At 58.4% G+C, this 22,590-nt stretch overlaps 1 protein-coding gene across 3 annotated transcripts in view; it reads right to left on the bottom strand.

Moving 5' to 3' along the window:
• Positions 1-22,590, bottom strand: part of PI4KA (phosphatidylinositol 4-kinase alpha) — a 95,242-nt gene that overhangs the window by 5,738 nt on the left and 66,914 nt on the right. For all 3 annotated transcript variants that reach the window (XM_061170170.1, XM_061170169.1, XM_061170171.1), the window contains exons 24-45: positions 18,857-18,927; positions 18,657-18,781; positions 17,516-17,597; positions 17,279-17,362; positions 17,093-17,182; positions 16,485-16,604; positions 14,766-14,858; positions 14,221-14,377; positions 13,868-13,995; positions 9,690-9,848; positions 9,264-9,415; positions 7,976-8,083; positions 7,681-7,808; positions 6,658-6,777; positions 6,485-6,564; positions 6,202-6,395; positions 5,243-5,333; positions 4,767-4,934; positions 4,510-4,563; positions 2,835-2,955; positions 1,206-1,335; positions 324-394 (exon numbers count right to left, since the gene is read on the bottom strand). In XM_061170170.1, coding sequence (XP_061026153.1) covers positions 324-394; positions 1,206-1,335; positions 2,835-2,955; positions 4,510-4,563; positions 4,767-4,934; positions 5,243-5,333; positions 6,202-6,395; positions 6,485-6,564; positions 6,658-6,777; positions 7,681-7,808; positions 7,976-8,083; positions 9,264-9,415; positions 9,690-9,848; positions 13,868-13,995; positions 14,221-14,377; positions 14,766-14,858; positions 16,485-16,604; positions 17,093-17,182; positions 17,279-17,362; positions 17,516-17,597; positions 18,657-18,781; positions 18,857-18,927 — 2,526 coding nt within the window. The remainder of the gene's footprint in view (positions 1-323; positions 395-1,205; positions 1,336-2,834; positions 2,956-4,509; positions 4,564-4,766; positions 4,935-5,242; positions 5,334-6,201; positions 6,396-6,484; positions 6,565-6,657; positions 6,778-7,680; positions 7,809-7,975; positions 8,084-9,263; positions 9,416-9,689; positions 9,849-13,867; positions 13,996-14,220; positions 14,378-14,765; positions 14,859-16,484; positions 16,605-17,092; positions 17,183-17,278; positions 17,363-17,515; positions 17,598-18,656; positions 18,782-18,856; positions 18,928-22,590) is intronic.

Here is a 22,590-nt window from a genome sequence, read left to right as displayed (position 1 = left end):
TTGTCTTGAAAAGACACGGATCTGACCACGTGGCAAGAGCACCAGGGAGGGGGGCATGGGCCCCCTCATCCTACAGGCCCTAGCACACCTGGGACGCCCCTGCTCCTCCCTAAGCCCACTGTGTGGCTTGCGTTGCTTCTGTTACACTGGAGCTCAGGAACCTTCTAGAACCACAGCTGCCAAGGACAGGGCCTTGGCCTTCAGAAAACAGCAGTAGCTAGGAGAACCAAGAGTGACCACTGGCAGGGGCAGGTTCTGGAGAGGGGTGCCGGGCACCCAGGGCCCCCCAGACCCCCGTCTCACTGGCCTCGAGCCCTGCTCACCAGGCTGCACCTTCACTTCAGACAGAGCCGACAGACAAGCCCTCTTCCTCTCGTCACCTTTAGGGTAGGGCCTGGAGAATAAGACACAGACGCTGGTGTCTGTGGCTTCAGGGCACAGACAGGTCCTCCTGTCCGAGGGCCCTAGCCCTGCGCTCCGCCACCTGGGGCAGGGGAAGGGGGTGTGTGCTGCTGTGGGGGCCAGGTTGTGGGCTCCGTGGTTTACTGGCAGTGTGGCCTCGGGAAGGCCCTCAGACCTCTGCGCCCCACGACAAGGCGAGTGAAATGGAATCACACCTCTCATGTGGCAGAGGCCCAGGGAGTCCACCCTGATCCTCCATCTCTGCTGCCACGTTGCCGCTCTGCTTAGAACTGGCCAGGAGAGGACCATGGGACACGTGGCCCGCAGTGATGGGGTGGGGGGGGGGAGCCTGAGTACTGGGGACAGTGTGGGGACTAGGCGCCTGGAGGAATGGCACTAGGGCTCCCCTGCTGCCTCCCTAGGCGCCCGGCCAGCATCCACAACTCCGGGGCCCCATCCTGCACAAATGGGTGGCCCAAGACGTCCAAGGTCAGCGTCTGCACCACGTGAATGGCGGCCCAGGAGGTGAATCAAGAAAGGACCTTGGGGCTGCAAAGGAGTCTGGTTTCCCTAACACCACGGGGACCATCAGAACCGGGAGAGCAGATGTCCTCAGGCTTGGGCAAGACCCAAAGTGAACCTGAGATGTTGTTTTCTGTGCATCTGCTATGCCCGCGGGGGCCCTGGATGGCGGAAGCAGACTCCCCGTCTGGCTGTTCCTTAGTGGCGGACGTTGGGGGGCCATGTCTACAAAGCTCCCTGGGCAACTCCCACAAGTGCGGCCTGGAGAAGATGCCACTTACTTGATGATGGCTGACACGTTAGTGATCTTGTTGAAGAAGTCGAATTCCCGCTGGTAGAAGTCCTTGGCCGGGCCAGACAGGGAGCTTGTGATCTCTTTCACCAGCTGCTCCAGGAGGTCGCCAATGTCAGCTGCAGAGAAACTGAGGGTAAGCCTGCAGTCCCGGGGACCCTCTCTCCAGACCCCACCCAGAGGAGGTCTGCCCTCCTCAGGGTGCTGACGCCCGTGAGGCTGTGGTGAGTGGAGGGCCCCAGGATCACGGATGCTCACGGGGGCCGCACCTGAAGCATGTGGTGGTCTCAGGGGAGCACCTGCATCTGACTGTCCCCTCTTCCAGGGAACGTCATTTTTACTTGAAAGAGTGACTAAGAGACAAGGTAAAGTCACTCAGACGTAGACTTATGGCAGATATTTTCTTGAAAATGAATAAAATGAATCTGCCATTTAAGGAAAACAACTACAAAACTTTGTTAAACTTGACAAAAAAGCCTGACAGTTTCCTAGCACTCAGAAACGTTTCTGTCCTGTGAGGCAGCTGGGGCTCCACACACGGGATCTTTAAGTACTGCGTCACGAAATGCGTCAGCGCTGGAGACCTTGCCCTGCGCGTTGGGTGTGACCATGGCGGGTGTTACAGGTCCTGCGAGGGGCGAGTGCAGGGCAAGCAGGGGCTGGATGAACAGACAGCGAGGCTCACAACACGGTTCAGACCCCTCACTGCACTGAACCCCTGAGAAACCGTCCCGCCAAGCTTGGTAGCATTGGCGGGGAGCACCCATGGGGGCCTGAACACCAGACGCTCCTCCCTTTCCAACTATGGGTCAGCAAGGCCCAATCTCCTGCAGCCACTTCAGCCCAAACAGCATATTCTGACATGAAATGCAGAGGCAGAGTGAGGGGATCTCCCACCACACTGATGACCTCATCTCCCACAGGCACTAAAGGGACCTGTAAACGTGTTAAGCAATGCCACTCTTCTCGCTCACTTCTTTAAAAGTTATGTTTATGTGAGATGGGTCTCTATTTTTTTTTCTTTTAATTTAATTTTTATTTTTGGCTACGTTGGGTCTTTGTTGCTGCGCGCAGGCTTTCTCTGGTTGCGATGAGCGGGGGCTACTCTTCGTTGCGGTGCGCGGGCTTCTCATTGCAGTGGCTTCTCTTGTTGCGGAGCACGGGCTCTAGGTGCGCAGGCTTCAGTAGTTGTGGCACGCGGGCTCAGTAGTTGTGGCTTGCGGGCTCTAGAGCACAGGCTCAGTAGTTGTGGCGCACGGGCTTATTTGCTCCGTGGCATGTGGGATCTTCCCGGACCAGGGCTCGAACCCTTGTCCCCTGCATTGGCAGGCGAATTCTTAACCACTGCGCCACCAGGGAAGCCCTCTATTTTAAATTTCTAATGTTGGTGAGCACGGATGGCCAAAGGCCATATAAACCCAAGCTCTTTGAGGGTCTCTGTAGTTTTCAAGGGTGTGAGGGTCCTGGGACGACCTGGTTTGGGAAGCGCTGCCCGGGGAGCTGCAGGACGGAGCCACAGGGCCTTGGGGGCCGGGCAGGGGTCAGAGGTGGGAGTGGAGGAATGATGACCCTGGGCAGGTGGTGAGGACGGGGTGGGGCCTGAGGGACGGGCACTCACGGTCTTTCTGGTGCCCCTCTTCATCCACATAGATGTTCGTCTTCATGTTCCAGATGAATTGGTGTGCCAGGAGCTGGGACTTGGATGCCGCCCACAGAATATACTCCCGCACATAGCCCATCTGTAGGAAAGCAAGGTCAGCCCAGGCTGGCCACACTCCACCAAGAGAGGCCACTCTCACCCAAGCAGCAATGACTCCACGCTTGGCAGACCCAGAAAGAAGCGTGGTCGAGCGGTGCCGGCTGTGACAACCTCTCCTGGGCTGCGGAGTCCAGCCCGAGTCCAGCTGGCTGGCCAGCTGCCGGGGTCTTTGTCTATGCAGGCACGCGCCAGCTTTTGTCTCCTCTGTTCCCTCCTCTGGACTCTAAGCCCCGGACTCTAACCACCTTCTGCTGTCGTCAAGCACGACGCGTGGGTGGGCGGGTTTCAAATGCGCCCCTGTGGACTGGTGTCTAGAAGACGCTGCCCAGTGATGGACGGGTTCCAGAAAACCCTATGTCACTCCCAGCTCAGGCTGAATTCCCATGTCCTAGGTTACAAAGGCAGCTGGCCTTTCTGGAAGACTCCTGGGGGGCAGCCTCTCCCTCCCCACAGTCATTTGCGGCCCATCTGGTAAAGTATTCCTTGGACAGATGTCCTCAACTTGGGTTGGTGGGCATCCCAAACAGGTCAAACTTCAAATAACCCAATTCTAACCCAGCAACTAGATCTAAAGATGAACCATGAATGTGCAACCTCCAGTGCAGGGTCTCCAGGCTTGGCCGGGGCATGGGGTGTTCTGGGGCCCTGTGGGCCCAGGGCAGGGGAGTGTATGGGCAGGAGCAGGAGGGGTAGACGCTGCTGCCCTCAGATGCAGGCTTGGGGGTGGCACCGGGATGAAGCGCGGGTGGTGAGGGCTCCGGGCTGTGGTCACCCCGTGGGTGTTTTCTGTCCAGGCCCTGTGCCAGGCCCCTATGTGCATGTACACTGTTACAGCTGAATTATCCGCCCCCACCCCCCATTCATATGTTGAAGTCCGGTCCCCCCCCCGCCCCAGAATGTGCCTGTATTTGGATATAGGCCTTTAAAGAACTGATGAAGTTACATGAGATCAGTAGGGGGCCCTGATCCAATCTGACTTATGTCCTTTTAAGAAGAGATTAGGACACAGACACAGGGACAGCTGTGTGGGGATACAGGGAGAAGTCGCCGTCTACACGGCGAGGAGAGGGCCTCGGGCAAACCAGCCCTGCCGACACCTGGATCTCAGACGTCCAGCCTCCAGACATCTGAGATCCAGACGTCTCTGTGTGGAAGGAGCTCCCTGTAGTTTAAGCACCGAATCTGTGTACTTTGCCAGGGTGGCCTGAGCTCACTAATACACACGCTGTCTCCTCCAACCCCCTGGCCACTCCCCCCAGGAGACGGGGAGCTGGATTTGGGAGCTAGGGGACCTGCTGAGACCCCCATTCAGCAGGTACGGGTCCCAGGCCAGGTCGCCCACCCTGAGGAAGCAGCCGGCAATGTTTCCAGAACCTGCTCACCCAGCACAGCAGGACTGGGCCTCGGGCGCTGGATGACCACATGGGGGTGAGAGACCTTGGGCCCAGGTCCCAGCTCAGTGGCCCTGCTCCTGGGCTCCATCCCGCTGCCCGCCCGGCCCTCCAGGCTGGTCGGCCCGTGCTGCATGCCTTACCTTGTCATACCTGAGGGCCTGCACGATCTGGGGGATGTAGAACAGGATGGCATCCTGTGTGGTGGGGGAGGAGCAGCCATGACTCAGGGAGGGGTGAGAGCACCACGCAGGACGGGGGTCCCAGGGCTCCACCCCGCCTGGACTGGCCCTGCTGTCACTCCACCCCCAGGACACGTCCTCACCCTCAATCAGGCCTGCCCTCCGTCCCCCCGTGGGGCCGGGCAGCGCCCCGAGGCCGACCCAGCAGATGGGCTCACCGGTGGGAAGGACCGTAGGACTTTGACCCCGTACTGCGCTGTGAGCGGGTGCGGCGGGTACATGCTGGAGAAGTAGGACAGGCCTGTGGGCGGGTCTGCGGGCGCCCAGCACAGCACATGGCTGAGCTCGGGGGCATCGGCGTCGATGGTGTGCCAGGTGACCAGGAACTGGGGAGGAAGCAGGGAGTCACAGGGATGGCCCCAAGGAGTGAAAACCGCAAGGCATTTGTAACAGCTTCTGACACATTACATACAACAGCACAACTTCAACCAGGGTGAAATACACTCAACGTTTTTCTACTGTAAACACAGTAAATGTTTCATCCGAAGAGTAGATAACACAAGAGATCGGAAAAATCGTGATACCACTGAGGTCAGTGGGTTTTGGTTGTGTTCCTCGCCTCCAGGCATCCCTGGAGGCAGCTCTGTTTCTGTGCGCTTAGGACCAGGCCCTGGCACACTACCCGCCACGCTACCTTGATGGCTTCGGGGATGTCACTAACGGCTCCTGGGTCCAAGCGAACCAGACGGGTCACCTCGTTGCCGATAGCTTCTGTGTTTTTGAACCTACAGGCACAGAGGGTGTGGGTGGCAGACACCGAAGACGGGGGCTAGGGGAGCCCTGGACTGAGGGATGTGGACCAACACCCAGTGACATCTGAGCACTGGGGCTATTGACATGGTGTTTACTGTGACCGGCTGTGACCCAAGGGCAGAACTCCCTGGAGCAGGAATGATCCTTCTAAGGACACCTCCCTTGGCCTGGCCCCCAAAGCAGCTCATCCACAGTGTGGCACCCATGGGCCAGAAGGCACCCTAGCAGGTGGGAGGGTGGGTGCAAAGTGTTCAGGTGTGACCACCCAAGGCTAAGGCAGGCAGCTGCTGCCTAAATGCCATCAGGCTGCGATCCTGTCCTGAGGAGGACTTAGGACCCGAAGAAGGAAGCAGTAAGTATGCAGCATGGGCTCCGGGGAAGAAAGGCCCACCCTGCACGCAGGCACATGGAGTATACTGGGATTCAGCACAGGGGGCCTGGGAAGCCCCTCTCAGCACCTAACAGCCTGAGTCCTGTCCCTGTTAAGAGCTGCCTCAGGACAGCTCACAGGACACTCGGCTGCCAACCGCCCCTCTGAGTAGCCTGCTGCCTGAAGATGCCACCCAGGAACCAACCAGACCTCCCAGGCCTACCTCCCAGAGTAACCACAGGTGTTTCCTTTCCTCATCAAACAAGGTGAGGCCCTGGGGTGCCCTGATGTTATCTCCTCGGGCTCCGGGGTGCTGGGCCCCTGGCAGGACAGACCCCACCACTGCACAGGACTGGGGAGCGTCTGGGGCTACGATGGCTCTCCCCTTACAGTCCTTGGCTGTGACACGTGCCCTCCCCCCACCAGGTGCCCTGTGCTGGACCTCTGGCAGGGCCTCTCAGGCAGCCCACCTGGCTGGCAGTTGCACGGCCAGATGAGGAGAGATGTTCCAGGCGAGGTTCACATTGTCCTTCCACTGCTTCTCGCTCAGGCTGATGTACTTGGACCTCCAGTTGGCCACGCTGCTCTCTCCGGCCTGGTCCAGCTCTAGCTCCGGGGCCGACAGTGGGTTGTACCACGTGATGAGACGCTCGATCTCAGTGGCCTGGTGAGGGACACAGACACGGATGCGCCTCTGCATGGCCCGTGCCCCTCACCCACCCCGGCGCTGCAGGCATGGCACATGGGCCTCACCAGCAGGGACAGCAGCAGCGTCCGGCGCTTCATGTAGTACTTGTGCAGCTGGGAGCCCCGGTTGGTCTTCTTGGACATGCCTGGGGACGGGGGGGGGGAGGGCACAGAGTGTCCCTTGGAGCTGCTCCATGACCCCGAGGACCCGAGGGACCCGGCAGCAAAGCCCCACCGACCTGACTTCTTGGAGATGGTGGACATGCCACTAGACAGCGGGTAGGTGTTGATCCAGCCCTGTGTAGCCTGCTGGCGTGAGCCAACCGCTATGTCCAGGTTGCTCCGGGTGTCCTGGTTATCTGTGGGCAGACACAGCATTCTAGAAAGAGGTGCCTGGACCTTCACCACAGACAAGGCAGCTGTGGAGGAGCAGGTGGGGGAGACGGCCGGTGACGGCTTCCCTGGACGAACCAGGCGTCTGCAAAGTTCCTCATGAACCACTGCAGATGGAAGCTTTCTAAAGTGTGTGACGTTCCCCTGAGCCCAAAGCAAAGCAAATTGAGGCGCCGCCTTGATCAATTATGGCACTGACCTCCCGGTGTCCTCCTACATGGCGATGACTCGGGGACCCGTGGGGACAGACGGCAGGGCTGCCTGCCCTGCTCTGAGTGGAGCCAAGAGCTGCTTACAATCACTGTGCCTGCTTTTCCCTTTCCTGGCGGCCAGGCTGGCCGCGTGGGTCTGCCTACGGAGACACGCCTCCCCCAGCCTGGGCGCGTGACCAGCTACATGCTTCAGAGAACCAAGAGCGGGGCTTCCTCCTGTGGGGTGGCTGCCGGCTCCCACTTCAGCGCCTTTCCCTGACCCCGTCCACCCTCCATGCTCCGAGATGCAGCTCACACGTCACCTCTTCCAGAAAACTGCCCCTGGTCCCCAACTGCTGCAGGGCAAGTGCCTGTCCTCGGGGGACGCTCCCACGACCCCCCATGTTGGAGTCGCCTGCCGCTAAGACTGGCCCCACCAGGTGACAATGGACCGTGCCCTATCCCTCCCAGCACACAGGCCGTAGTCCAATACAGACCGTCAGGCATGCAGGGGGCCCCTGTGAACGGCCCGGCGCTGCGAAGTTACACCGAGGGGTGTCTGCCTGTCTGCTTAGAGACCCTGCCCTCCTTTCTGCTCCCCAGGAGCGCCAGAGAAGAGGTGACCGGGCAGGTGTGGGCCTCCGGTGACCATGCAGCATGGCTGAGGCTGGGGCTCACCTGGGGGAACGAGCTGGCTGGCGGTCAGGTACTTCTTATCTGAGAACATGGCGGTCCAGAACTTAATCATTATGCTTATGTCCTCACGCAGCCTCTTCTCTCCCTGCGTAGGGAACTTTGGGGGACAACTGCAAACAGCCAGGGATGAGGGTGAGTGCCAGGGCCTAGGAGTCAGGAAGCGCGGCGAGGTGGGGCGCGCAGCCTCCTAATGATAAGTCGGGCCGCTAAGCGGGGGGTCGGCACCCAGCAGGCCGAGTGACCCAGGCCTGGGGGCTGGAGGGGGTGGGGGCAGCACCTGAAGTAGTCAAAGGCAGTGGAGTAGATCTTCTCGCGGAGCACGTTGCGGATGGTCGCATTGGGAAGCACGTCCGCGTGCAGGAGGGTCAGGCCGAGAGTCAGCAGCCTGCAAGAGGGCCCCGGTCAGCGAGTGGCGCCCCCTGCAAACCTCTCCCTGAGCTCAGGGCCCACCTGCAAGCGGCAGAGCCCTCCCGCCAGGGCTGTGGATCGGGCAGGTGGTCACCTGTCTCGGATTACTGTACCCTGATGCTTTATGAAAGGTTTTTTAAACCTTCACTTTTGTTGTGGGGAAAACATGTGTGTGACTCTGCCCCTCGGCCAGAAGCTTTGGTCCCACAAACTGCAAACCACTCCCTGAGGTACCATCACCTACGGTGACTACGAAGGTAGAACTCAGGTTCTAAGAACAATCTGCTTGGATTCTGCAAGATCAGGGCTGCCCTGCAGGCATCCGCAGACGCGCTGGTCAGGAACGGGCAGCCCTCCTGCTCGTCTCCATGGCCACTTCCCATGGCTGGGACGGTCCAGCATGGATCCTCTCCTACTAACCCATTCTCGTTGCAATTTGTAAAAGTATAGGTCCATGACAGACTGGAAATTAGGGAAAAAGAGAACTAGCCCTCGGGTACTGGTTTGAGAAGCATGACCCGAGGGGGTGCCCAGTGGGCTGCAGGAACATGAGTCAAGAGCTCAGGGAGGGGAACAGGTAGGGGGAGTGGTGCCCACCTGCAGGGGCCCCTCACCCTCCTTCCATCTGACCCCCCACGTATCTGCAGGCCCAGTCAAGAGCCCTCCCCATGCCAGGCCAGGCCCTCCTGCTGTGTCCACAGCGCCTCTGACCACCGCACCTGGTTTGAGGCCCACTGGGCCACATGCTGCCTATGGGGATGTGTGCCCTCCCCCGGTGTGGCTGGTTTTGCACAGGGCTTGGTGTGCAATTGGCACAATCGGCCTCAGAGGGTAATGGGCCTGAGCGGTCACACCAGGCTCTGCCACACAGCTGGCCGTTTTTCCCTCTCCAATGTGTCACCAGAATCCTTTTGCTGCTGCCCACCCCCAGCGTTTGGCTGGCCGGATCCCCACGTGAAGCACCTCCTGCACACTTCCCTGCCGTGGACAGCACGCTGCCCCATGTCCCCAGCCCCGAGAGAGCGTGGTGGCCCCGGCCATCATGTGCGGATCCCTTTCCCAGGGAAAGGCATGTACTGGGGGCTCGGTCAGTTTCTGGTGAACAAGTGACCAACCACAGGAAACCCCAGGGAGCAGGCCCTGGGGTGAGCTCTCACTTGAAGCGGGGCCCGATGGCCGCCACATGCCGGTTCATGCTCCCCGCAGTGCCCCCGATGCTCAGAGACATGGACCGCTGCAGTAGGCTGGAGAAGATCTCCACCTGGTCAGAGCTGCAGTACTTGGCAATCTCGAACCGCTGCACCAGGAACTGGACGGAAAGGGATACGCTGCTGGCGGGGCCATGTTGCTGGCGGGGCCAGGTGACCCCCCACCCTCGAGCCACCACTGCCTGCCAAGGAGGGGCTCAGGCCCACAGGAGGGCAGGTGGGGTCTGTGGGGCAGCGGGACGAGACCGGCGGGGCCTGGGGAGAGAGATGGGCCATCTACCCCCAGGTGGGGCAGTCTTCAACCTGGAGTCCCAGGGCAGCCCCCAACCCCGGGGAAGAGTGGGTGGAGCACAGGGGAGCCAGGGGGGCACGTACATCGATCCAGATGCAGTGAGGGGTCACCTCGGGGGCACAGGGTTTGGGCTGACTGGCTTCCGACGCAGCCAGGGGGTCTGCTTCCTTTATCTCCGCAGAAAACAGGCCGAACTTCTGCTCCACTGTCATCTGCCAGGCCCCCGCCATCTCCCGCATGAACTGCAAGAATGCAGGCGTTAGCCCCTCCGTGGGGCACAGAAAGAGGCTTGCTGGTTTTTTTGTTTTGTTTTGTTTTTTCAATCATCAAAGGAATATATGCTCACTGAACAAAATTTAGAAAACCGAGGAAGGTATGAAGAAAAAAAAATCACTAAGATCTCCCCATGATCCCACTTTCCAGCCTTTCTTCACCAGAAGCCCCTCCTGGACCACAGCCAGGAGTGTGTCCTGCTTTGCGGTGCAGCCCACCCGTGACAGCACTGCCTGGAAACCACCCAGGGGAGGCCGCCTGCTCAGTGCCTCCGGGCTGGCAGTGGCAGGGGCATGGCGGGCTCCAGAACCCAGTTCCTCCTCTCCACTCCCATGGACCCTACACGAAACCTTCATGCCACTAACCAGGCTCAGGGAAGAACTGTGGGGGCCGAGTGGAGCCTGTGACCCCACCAGCCTGGGCGAGGGGTTCGCAGGGGAGCAGCCTCTGTGGCCTGACAACAGCCAGCGGCTCCTTCCAGGGCATCCAGAGCCCCTGCGGGGACGCGGGGACCCCACCCCTCCTCCCGCTCCATGGCTGCTCAGGGCGCCGAGAGGCCAGTCTCAGGTCCCCTCGCCCACTCGTTAGCAGCAGTGAGCAGTGGGAGTCGCGGGAGCCCTGAGGAAGAAGGCAGGGAGGTGACGCTCGCCTCTGCCCTCCTCCCTGCCTGCAGGCACAGAAGCCATCTGGAGGCCATGAGGTGAGGACAGAGTCCAGCGCAGACAGGAGCCCGTCCATGACACAAGGATGGACTCCCGGCGGTCACCCCTGCAGCCAAACGTGTTGCAGGGTAGAGGGTAAGGGAGCAGCCCGCCAGGTTGCCTGCCCACCATTTGTCCCCCCGTCCTGGTTGCCACCTTGGCCAGGGCCTGCCTTCCAGGCTCGGGGCACGAGTGTGAACAAACACAACTCAGGTCCAGGCCGAGTAGAAGCAGCCTACAGACTGCACGGCGCTCTCCGCTGGGGGCAAACAGCCGTGAAGGGAAGCGGGGACGGCGTGGTGGCGTTTCAGGCAGGGCGGCTGTCTCAGTGGAACGAAGGCCCAGACCCTCGTGCTATACGAGACCAATAAGATTGCTCACGCTTTATCTCCCCACAAATGCAAAAGACTCCAGCAGCACCCGCCTCTGAGTTGGGGCTACGGACGATTTTTGTTTTCTTCTTTGTGCTCATACCTTCCAACTGCTCCATAACCAGCAAACGTTGCCAGATAACAGAAAAAATGAAAAACCAGGAAGCAATGATACTAAAGACATAGAAATACAGGGGAACGGCCCCCCACTTTGGGGTGTGGGGCATAGCTGGGCCAGGACAGCAGGTCCTTGCAGAGGCCAGGAGCAGGGAGACAGGAGCCTTCAGCCCTGAGCCAACAGCAAGAGCTTGGCGACACCAAACCCACACATAGCTGTCGAGCTGTTGAAGAGGGCAGGTGAAGAGCTGCCAAGAGCTGCTTTCCAGAGAGAGATCACATTTCCCTGGGAAGGATGAGCCCGACAGCCCAGGGCCAGCACTAGGTCTGGCACGAGTGGTGGACGGACCTGCCAAGGCCGAAACCTCAAGCCAGCCGAGCTACTGATTATGGCAGAGGCAGGGGACAGACTGGAGTCTGACAGACCCCAAATGACGTAGCAATTTGCTTGGCATTAAAACCCCTCCTTGGGGACTTCCCTGGTGGCTCAGTGGTTAAGAATCTACCTGCCAATGCAGGGGACACAGGTTCGATCCCTGGTCTGGGAACATCCCACATGCTGCGGAGCAACTAAGCCTGTGCGCCACAACTACTGAGCCTGTGCTTTAGAGCCTGCGAGCCACAACTACTGAGCCTGCACGCCACAACTACTGAAGCCCGCGCGCCTAGAGCCTATGCTCCGCAACAAGACAAGCCACTGCAATGAGAAGCCCGCGCACTTCAACGAAGAGTAGCCCCTGCTCACCGCAACTAGAGAAAAGCCCGCGCGCAGCAACGAAGACCAAACTCAGCCAAAAAAAAAGGATGTGAAGGTGTGATGTAAAGCAGGAAGAACCCACCCTTCTTGCCAAGATGAGCCCCTTGGGGGTGCGGCCTTCACTTCAGCCACCAGGCACAAGAAGATAAAGCAGCAGGGCCCCTCAGTCTCCACTGTTTTTCTAAACACAGTGTCAGGTCCACGGTCACAAACTTGAACATAGATGACCCTGATGCTAGAACTAACCGACCAGATAAGGATTTTCAAGTAATTATCATAAATATGTTCAGAGATTTACCAGAAAAGATAGAAAGAAAAGGTGAAGATACAGAGATTCTCGGGAAAGAAATACAAAGTATAAAAAAGAAACTGAAATCCTAGATCTGAGGATTACAATATCTGAAGTAAAATACATTAAAAACGGTTTAACAGAATGAATAAGGCAGGAGGAAGTACCAGGGAACTGGAAGGAGGCCAATGAAAATGGACCAAAGCGAGAGAGAGAATGAAAACAACCCAAGGGAATGCTGACGAACCTCGGACACTGCCATCGTCACAACGTGTGCACCACAGGCGTCCCTGGAGCCCAAGTGAGAAGGGGCGAACCGTGTAAAAAATATATTTAATGAAATACTGGCCTGAAACTTTCCAAGTCTGATGAAAAACCTGACATCTCTAAATTTAGGAAGTTCAAGGAATCCCAACATAAAATACACAGAAAACCACACCCAAGCACAACAGAGTCAAACTATTAAAAATCAAAGATACAAAAAACCTAAAAATAGCTAAAAGGAAAAACAAACAAACAATAGCACATACTGAGAAAGGATGGTAATTTGCGGATTTCTCCCCAGGAACAATGCAAGCCAACAGATGATAGATGTGTGTAACATGCCAAAGGCAACTTAGGACCACAGACCCAGGAAGAACAGCCAAAGCACGAGATGAAGGTGAACTAGGCTGCGAGTTCACTCCTGCCACCTGCAGCCCAGGAAGCGCTGAGGAGAACTACAGACCCAGGCTTACAGAGGTACGTGAGGACGGGAAACGGTCTGGATACACCCATAAGGCTTAGGAAAAGCGTTTGACAACACAAACAGCACTGTTACAAGGCGTGTATCACACACAACAATGAACACAGATGAAAACAATACACGCACGGGTCCTGACGGGGCGGGACGTAGCTATGACTGAGGAGCCCCTGCCCTGCAGTGACAACAGCCGCCGTGAGGTGGGCCAGGTCGGCTCATCCTCACAAAGACTCTGCGCAGACCCCTTGCCGTCATCCTCGACACACAGGCAGGGACCTGCCCTGGAAACCTGAAGACAGCACAGCCAGCTGGGCGAGAGCCCAGACCCAGCCGACTTCCCTCCTGGGGGGCAGGGGCCAGTGCCTCTGCTCCCCACACACCCGACTTGGCCCCTCCACAGACGCCCACCACCGTGAGCTGGACACAAACGCCGTGAGGAGGTATGACTACGGCCACCTCCACGCCTCGAACACTCCAGTTCCATCCTTGGAAGTTATCCAGCTGACCCTCAGGGGCAAAAAACACAGAACACTCCTTCTGACCACTTATCTCAACTTATCTTAAGAAACTCAGAAAAAACATGTCAAATCCCATTACCGTGAAAATTAATGGGATCTTTGAAAAATAAATCTGTTCTTAGGTGTTCATCCCATCAGCTGAAAGGATGTGTAGACCCTCCCCGTGGGCCCCCTCCAGCAGGAGGGCTGCTGTCCCAGAGTCGGCAGGTAGGACGCGGGTCACTGTGGATAAACACAAGCGTCCACTCGCGGAGAAATGGCTCCCCCTGCCGAGCTTTGGAAAAATAACAGCTTCAGGCACCACTGGGTCCTTTAACACACTCCCTCTGGTCCCAGTGACAGTCCTGTGGGCAGGCTTTAATATCACAGTCTTGCTTACATATGAGGCCCTGGAGGGTGAGGGGCTTGCCCGGGGTCTCTACGCTCGTCATCCAAGGGGCCAGGACTGGCTCTCCACCTCTCACCCCGCAGCCGCCTGCAGCCGGCGTCTTACCGGCACTTCCACTCCGTTCTTGCCGGCCAGCAGCCACTCCCAGCAGGCCAGGGCCGTCTCCATGCCGTGCTCGTTGAACATCTGGAGGGGACCCCAGCACAGGTGATGGAGGAGCTGCGGGTCACAGTCTGGAACCAAATGCATGCTGTTCAGAGGCCCCGACGGGTCGACCCACAGCCTCCCTGGGTCAGCAGGACAGTTGGCACCAGCCGGAACAGCGCTGGCCTTTTATTTACAGCCCCACCCCAGTCCTGTGCGTGATGCCGCAGGGATCTCCCCAGGGGAGCGCAGGCTCTCTGCGTGGCCAGGACTCGCTCCCTGGGACAGCAAGGTGGCCCAGGCCTGAGCGGTACCTTTGCTGCTGATGAGCATGGCCGTCAGCTTGAACATGGCCTCTGTGTAGTGCTGAGGGTTACCCGCGCCCAATGCTGCCTTCAGCTCCTGGACCATCATCTTGTTCAGGTCAGACATCTGGCCTGTGGCGTCTGAGAAGCGGATCATCCCGTACACCTGTGGAAGGTCAGCGGAGGCGCATGTGGCCTGGCCACCCCGACCACGGGGCTTCGTTGCCCACGCGGAGTGACAGGCTCGTCTGCATGCTGCCGCCACCACGCATGGTGCCCCGGAACTCCTCCTCTAGAAACGAGTGCTGCTGACGTCTGAATCCAACACTGAGCTACAGCAGAGCTGCCTGCACGTGGGCTGAACAAGATCAGCCGCGTGCTTGAGTCGGACATTACTTTTTTCCCCAAGAAAGGTGCTGCTCTCTTATTCAAAAGACTTGACTAGAGAGGAGCTCCCACTCCTTCCAAGAACCAAACCTTCCCCCCAAGACAGACCTCCCGCCCCCACCAGGAAGGAGAGGACGCTCGAGGGCCCCAACCCAGCGGGAGGCTACCTCGCCTGCGTAGCGGTTGCGCAGGTTGAGGGATGCCATGAAGTTGGAGTAGTCCTTCTTCACGCAGGCTGGCCGCTCCGTGAGCTGAGTCGCCTGCAGAGATGGGACAGTGACTGCACACCCTCGTGGCCAAAGCCCAGTGCAGTGAGGCTGTCATGCTCAGACCCGGGTTATTAAAATCTCCAGCGATGGCAAGTAAATAAAATGAAACACCTCTAAACATGCTCTGGGGTCTGCCAGGTCGCATGGAAAACAGCGTTTTAAACATTTTACTCTGAAACATCTCCGGAAGGCAGCTGGGACTACAGCTTTGCTCCATGACCAGCTACTTCACCCCCACTGGTGTGGCTGCCCACACTTGGAAGGGACCTCGGCTCACACGGCCCCCACTTCCCCTGCCTTGGCCTCGCCTCTCCAGTCTGCCCACCCCTCCAGGCCCCTCCTCCAGCTGGACCTGCCCAGTGTCCCCAGGGCCACCTCACACTGTCCCTTCAGCTCTGTTCCCTACACACCAGCACAGCCAGTCGTCATACACGGACACTACTGGAGACAACCAATCCTCAGGTGCTGGGGTTTTGGGCAACTTTTTATTTTGGGGTGGTAGGGGTGGGGGGAAAGAAGGTCAGGGGAAAAGATATAAACTGAGTAAAACTGAACCACAAACAAAAAATACGCGGTTTTCTCATAAAGATTTTAAGCTGGTTCATTTTTAAAAAGGTGACCTGAGACTGCATTACATTTTTTGGAGACAGTGGCCTGGAGCAGGCATGTGTGGGAAACTGGCTCTGCCACTCACTGTCCCTGACCTCGGCCTGCTCCCCAGGAAGTGGGGACACGGGGTCCTCTCGCCAGGCTGAGCACAGTCCTGAGGGATCCAGAGCTGCCAGACCCTCCCTTGCATCTCTCTGACCCTGCTCCTGTGCCCCGAATCAGCCCCCAGCCCATTCCCCTCTGGGCGGAGAGGTCAGCCAGGCCACAGGCTGCACCTTCTGCAGGGCAGGGGCTCTAGGGCCGGGGTCTCCCAACAACCAGCGATCAAAACACAAGATAAAAACGGTCCTTCCCTCCTGAGCAACAGGAAAGGGAAAAACCTAACCTAAATCTACTTTTCTGTGGAAAAATCCCGAAATCTTTTAGGCAACATCACCTTGGACCAGGACCGAGCCCCGCTGGCCTCTGCCCGCGTCCTCAGCCTGCCTAAGGGGCGGCTCCCTTCCCACCCGGGCGCCTGGCCTCCCCTGACCCCAGAGCGGGCAGCACAGATGTGCATGTGGCCACCTGGGCTCCCACGGACCGCAGAGGTCCTGCACTGGGCCCCAGGGTTGGGAGACGCCAAATCGCACCACTGCCGGACAGGCCACTGCTGCCAACCACCAGCTTTGAGGTGAGTCTCTGATCTGGTTCAGAGGGAACCCCTCAGCGCACGTGCTGCCCCTAAACGAACCTCGAGCAGAACGAGACGAAGCCAAGGACGTGGGGTGCTGCTCAGTCCAATGGACGGCCAGGCCAGCACGACCATAAAACGTGCTGACCGTGTCCAGTAGGACACTTCGTCCGTCGTGGACCTGATCCTGATAAAGGACCAACCTTAGAGCTCCGTCAGAAACACGGTGAGCAGCTCCCCCGAGCCTGGGGTCTGCCGCAGACGCCGCAAGCTCCCCACGTGGGGGCAGGGCTCCCACGGCTGATGGAGACCCCGCTCCCCAGAGGCACACGTACCCCAAGGGTGGTGTTCTGCTTGTTGTAGCTGGCAAACTGAAGGATGCTCTCGGTGGCCATGGCCAGCCCCGTGTGCTGCGACAGCCCCGACACCCAGTTCTGGTGTTTGTTCAGGTATTCCTGAGATGGGGAAGCGCCGTGTTATTTTAAAGGTAAAAGCAAGCCTTGTGCAGCACGTGTGAGGTGGGGGAGGGAACCCTGGCTCTAAGGCTGGCGTCGCCCGCCCTGTCCACTGAAGAGATGGCCCCGCTTGGGCTGCCACTCCCTTGGGACCAGAGCCAGAGCCAGAGCCAGCCACTGTTCCTGCTGGCCTGCCGGGCCCCTGGCCATGCCACCCTCGCCCAGCCCGCATGCACCCCTAGTCCTGCCTACCATAAGCGGTCGGCTCCCCTGGGCCCGCCCCCCAGTCCCACCGCACCTGACCTCCTGGCCCCTGACCAGCATGCTCACCCCACAGGGTGTCCCATTACCCTGGGCCTGGACCAGTGTTCCTGGTCTGCTAGTTCACACCAGTGCTGTTGGTATTTCCAGCATGCTGTCTGGGTACAGCTCTCTGCACGGCTGGAAGGAGCTCCCCAGGATGCTTTTTGATGATTTCAAGAAAGTACCTGTAGGTGAGACTTGGTGACCGTGGGCGCCCACTTCATGGCCTCCTGCAGGATCATCGCACAGCGCGCAGCGAAGTCCTTGACGATGCTCTGGAAGAGGGTGCGCCGGGCTGTCAGAGCTTAGTGAGCACAGGGCTGGACCATGTCCCCCAGAGCCTTGTGTTGAAGTTCGAACCCCCGGCCCACCTCTCGCGCTTCGCAGGTGTCGGGAACGGTAATGCGATAGGGGGCGTCCGGAATGTCGTAGTAAGGCTGGTCCTTGTGAATATCCTGAAAGCACACAGGTCCCTCTTCCAAAGCAGGTCCCTGCGCAGCACCTCCCTCCCTTCCCCCCACCCCTCCCATCTGTGATGGGAGCCCCCCAACCCCCCATTCACCGCTTGTGGCATGAGCTAGGCTCAGAAGGGTGGGCGGGGTACTCACGGCGCTCAGCGACAGCGACAGGGTCTGCAGGATGTCCAGCATGGTCTTCAACACCGTCCCGCTCCAGAGCAAGTGGGGGAACCTGCACCCAGAGCCACCTCTCAGGGCCCAGAAGCCACCTGTCCAAGGATCTGTGCTCCTTAAGGCCCCTCCCCCCTCCTGCTGCCCAGCCCCGGCCGCCCCGGCCCCATCATCCTGGTTATGCGCTGGCCAGACCACTCCCTGCTCCCCACAGGGATCCTCCCTGTTTTCAACCAGGGCCCCTGTACCCTCATGTGGAACATGGCAGGACAGGTGACCCTCCAACAATGGGGGGTTGAGAGTGCCGACCCTCCACACAATAGAAAATCTGCGTGTAACTTATAGCTGGCCCGCCGTTTCCGCAGTTCCACAACCGTGGCTTGTGTAGCACTGCAGTGTTTACCACTGAAAACCCCCCGCTGCTCAAAGCGGGTGGCCCTGGGCCAAGGGGAGCAGGCTGCAGGCTCGGTGGCCTGGCTCAGACACGCCCTCCAGCCCTACCTGGACGGGCACATGGTGTCTGCTGCAGGCTCCAGGGACGCCTGCGGGAGCTGCAGGCAGGCCCGGCATGGCAGTGCACTGAGGCCGGCCCAGCCCACCATGAGGGCCCTCACCTGGGAGGGCCCGTTCCACGAGCCTGCCGTGCCTCCCAACACAGCAAGGAAAGCCCAGGGTGGAATCAGCTCAGGGTGAGCTCCCCTCCTCCTGAGGGCCTGGGAGAAACTAATTCCACCAGGTCCTCTGGCCGGGCCCTGGGCTGGGAGACAGCACTTAGGATGGCCGTGAGCATCCCAGAGCGAGCCCAGAGCCCTGAAGCAGGGAGGGTGGGATCCCGAGAACAGGGACGTGACACCTGGTCAGGAGATGTGCTCTAAGTAGCACCGACCACTCTGAACAGGGGAGGGTTAGGCCACTGACTCCTCACTTGCCAACATCCTGTGGGGGCTGCCCCGCCCTTTGAGAGCTGTGACTCTGAGCCCACTTTTCTCTGTACTGATGATGCAAGGTCGACCCTTCCCTGCATCCCAAATCTAGACGTGTGCACAAACATACGCACACACACATGCACATGTGCACACACGTGAACACACGCACAGCACCAGAAGGAAACCGAGCTCACTTGTCCACCAGCCCGGACAGGTACTTGTCGGCCACCCTCCGGATGCGCTTGTGGATGTGGTTGAAGTTCACCAGCAGGAACTGCGCATGGCGCTCCAGCTCCTCCTCGTTCTCCTTGGTCTTGGCCTGGATTCAGAAGAGACAGGTTGCAGGCCCCGCACGGCCCAGGCAGGCGTGTGCTGGCTCTCCAACAAGGCTTACTTTATCTGCCATCATGTTCAGGAAGGCGTCGAACACCTTGTCGGCAACGGCGATCACGCACTGCATCATCCCTGCAACAGGAGGGCAGGGTGTCAGCGGAGGGGACCACCGTCTCATCTGTCGCTGATACAACACTGTCTCCCAAACTCTTGGCTTTACTTGCATTTCCCCCCATGGCCCCCTTTCTGTCCCGGGACCCAGTCCAGGGCACCCCTTGGCATCCGCTCAGCACGGCTCTGAGCCCAGTAGTCTGTGCTGATTCCTTGGGCTGTTCCAGTCTTTCTGGCCTCCCCACTTCTGAAGGGCACAGGCATCTTGTAGGGTGTCCCTCAATCAAGGTGTGTGTGATGCTCGCTTATGCCTGGACCAAGCTCGTGGGATTTTAGGTGAAATGCCCTCCTGGTCGCATCTTATGGGGGGGAGGGTGAAGTCGGTGCCCCCGTCACTGGTGGGCTGGCCCTGAATGCTCCCTCTACCCTCAGATGTGAGTCCCCAGGTCCAGCCCTCACTCTGGGGCAGGGAGGGGGGGCAGCGGCTCCCGAGAATCTGTACACGTCAAGCTGTGCAGAGCCCCCCACTTCTCCTGGAAACCATCCATCAGTGTGTTCTGTGGCAGCTGTCCCTCTGGTTCTTGTCGACATTTTCTATCTTCTGCATTCTTTCTCCTTTTAGCAACTGGAATTCCACATGAAGGCGTGTCCCTCCCTGTGTTTTATTTATTCAACCGTCTAGTCAGTAGGGACTCACAGATGCTCATCATTTGTGTGGCTGCTCCCTCTGGTCGGCTCCTGGGCCCTGCGACACGCCTCCGCATCTTCTCCTTCTCTTTTTCCTCTTGTTTCGGCATGACCTTACTTTCTGGCCCTGCAAGGTGCCCTGGGCTCAGCCTATACTCTCCCTGCCCCAGCTCTCCCTAGAGTCACCATTCCTCCACGGAGCCCGGGTTCCTTTTACTGGAGAACAGTGTTCTGAGACCAAGATCTGGGCACTGGGTGTGCTCAGTGCTGCTGGGGTAGAGCAGAGTTTTAAAAACAACAGCGGGAGAACCATAGTGTTGGCGAGAGAACTGTGAGAAAACACCAACGCGTCCTCCACGACACACCCTGTGAAGCTAGGACAGTTGGTGGCCATCCCTGCGCTGCCAGCGGAGGGGGCTTCCGGGCCCCCCACTGTCCTTCCTCGCCAGCCCCACAGGAGTCAAACTGACCTCTGGACTGTTGTGCAGGGTCACATGGAGCAGCACCTCACAGTCCCTGGGGTGATTTCTCAAAAGATTTCTCCAAGGACTGATTTTTCAACAGAAGAAAAAAATGGTATCCAAGACACCTAGGAATTAGTTCTCCATTGGCAAGAACAAGCTGCTCGAGTCGTCAGTGTGCTGATGGCGCTGGCATGGGAAGGACTCCTCACTACTTGTTTTTTGTTTTTTTTTTAAATTTATTCATTTTTATTTATTTATTTGGTTGCGCTGGGTCTTAGTTGCAGCAGTTGGGCTCCTTAGTTGCGGCTCGCTGGCTCCTTAGTTGTGGCTCACAGTCTCCTTAGTTGCAACAGGCAGGCTCCTTAGTTGCAGCATGCAAACTCTCAGTTGCGGCATGCATACAGGATCTAGTTCCCTGACCAGGGGTCAAACCCGGGCCCCCTGCATCGAACCCCTCCCCCCTGGGAGCTCGGAGTCCTATCCACTGTGCCACCAGGGAAGTCCCAAGACTCCTCACTACTAACTGTATCAATGCCAAATTTATTAACCTTAGAATCATCACTCAGCATTCCTCAAAACATTTTCCCACACTGTTAATCAACCAGACCTCGTGGATCTAGCAAATCAAGGATGCTTGTAAAAAAAAAAAAAAATCATCCATCCAAGGGCACTTGGAGAGTAAATTAGGAGAATGTGTAAAAAACAGTAAATCCATTGAATAATCTGTTCAGACTGGGGAATATCTGCAGGTATGTGTCCATTGACTCCAGGAAATTTCAGAAAGCATGATTCAAAAAAATGCCTTTAAGAATAGTAAAACAGTTTCCGGGCGGTAGGCGGGGAGGGAGGGCTGGCGGCCTGCTGGGTCCGCGTGGCCTCGGGGCCGAGCCCCGCCCCCCGCGTCTCCATCATGGGTCGCGGCGGTCGGATGTGCACCCGGGTCCGCGGGACAGGCGGGCGCAGAGGTCCCTTGTGTTGGTGGGGGTGGGTGCGGCGAGGTTCCGGCGCCTCCGCGGAGCATCGTGGGTCTGGGGCTGTGGGCGCCACGGATTGCTATCCTCTCCGCACTTTCCCGGCTCTGAAGCCTCGAGAACACGGCTAGGCAGCAGTAGTTTAATGGGGAGTTTGCCTGCTGGGAACTAGGGGTCTGCTGGGGTCTCAGTTCTTGGCTGGCCCCGGAACACGAGGTTGCCAGGTGTGTGACGGCAGCAGGTAGGAGTGACCCGCTGGTGCAGTGATGAGCAAGAAAGGAAGGACAGCGGCTGTTGGCCTGTGAACCTAGGCAAGAATGACCAGCCGACACAGTCCAGACCAAGGTCCGTGGGCCCAGCTCGGTCCTGTGCGTCTGGTCAGTGGAATAGACCTGCAGGTGTGGCTCTTGTCACTCTAGGACTGGCTTCAGGACAGATCCTGCTGATGCGCCCAGGGCACCACCCTCAGTTCTCCAGGAGAGTGCGCCGGAGGGGAGCCAGGGGGTGTGCCCGACTCAGCACGGTGGCCACGCACATCCAGTCTGCTGGCAAGGGCAGTGGGCAGCCGGACGAAGTCATGGCCTTGGGAGTGTCCTGTGATGAAAAAGAACCTGCAGGCTTATCAAATAACTTTGGTGTGGAACGTTGGTGTGCTGAAAAGCAGTTCTGTGTGCTTTTCCCCCCTAGTGTGAATCAGCAGTGCTGAGGCAGCAGGCGGGATACAGAAGTGTGAGCAGAGACCGTCTGGAAGCCCCAGACTCCAGGGAAACTAAAGGTGACAGCTAGCCTAGTGAAGAGGACGGGAGTTAGGGGCGGGGGCGGCAGCCCAGCAGGCGCCCCTCGTCTCAGGGCCCTAATCCTGGCTCCAGCCGGCTGGTCAGGGGAGCTGCAAGGTCTTCTGGGCGAGCAGAGCCCACAGTCCTGAGCTGTTCTTCTCTGTGTTTGGGTCATCTCCCCCCATCCAAGGGGAGAAATCTAGATGAGGTTTAAGAATCAGTGCTTTGGGGCTTCCCGGGTGGCGCAGTGGCTGAGAATCTGCCTGCCAATGCAGGGGACACGGGTTCGAGCCCTGGTCTGGGAAGATCCCACATGCTGCGGAGCAACTAGGCCCGTGTGCCACAACTACTGAGCCTGCGCGTCTGGAGCCTGTGCTCCGCAACGAGAGAGGCCGCGACAGTGAGAGGCCCGCGCACCGCGATGAAGAGTGGCCCCCACTTGCCGCAACTAGAGAAAGCCCTCGCACATAAACGAAGACCCAACACAGCCAAAAATAAATATAAAAAAATTTAAAAAAATAAAAAAAAAAAGAATCAGTGCTTTAAGACTGTGGATCTCGGAGTTGAAACCTCGGAAGACATGTTTTCAGCACAGGGTGTTAAAGTGAACGGAAGGATTCAACCCCTTTTCAAGGAGGGTGTCTCCATGTGGGCAGAACTAGAGAATAAATGGGTCTTGAATAAAAAAAAAAAAAAAAAAAAAAGAATAGTAAAACAGGGCTTCCCTGGTGGCGCAGTGGTTGAGAGTCTGCCTGCCAATGCAGGGGACAGGGGTTCGAGCCCTGG

This window comes from Eubalaena glacialis, chromosome 15, assembly GCF_028564815.1.
Source record: "Eubalaena glacialis isolate mEubGla1 chromosome 15, mEubGla1.1.hap2.+ XY, whole genome shotgun sequence".
Lineage (NCBI taxonomy): Eukaryota > Metazoa > Chordata > Mammalia > Artiodactyla > Balaenidae > Eubalaena > Eubalaena glacialis.
Note: the sequence above shows the minus strand (reverse complement) of the source record. Positions and strands in the feature narration are given on the sequence as shown.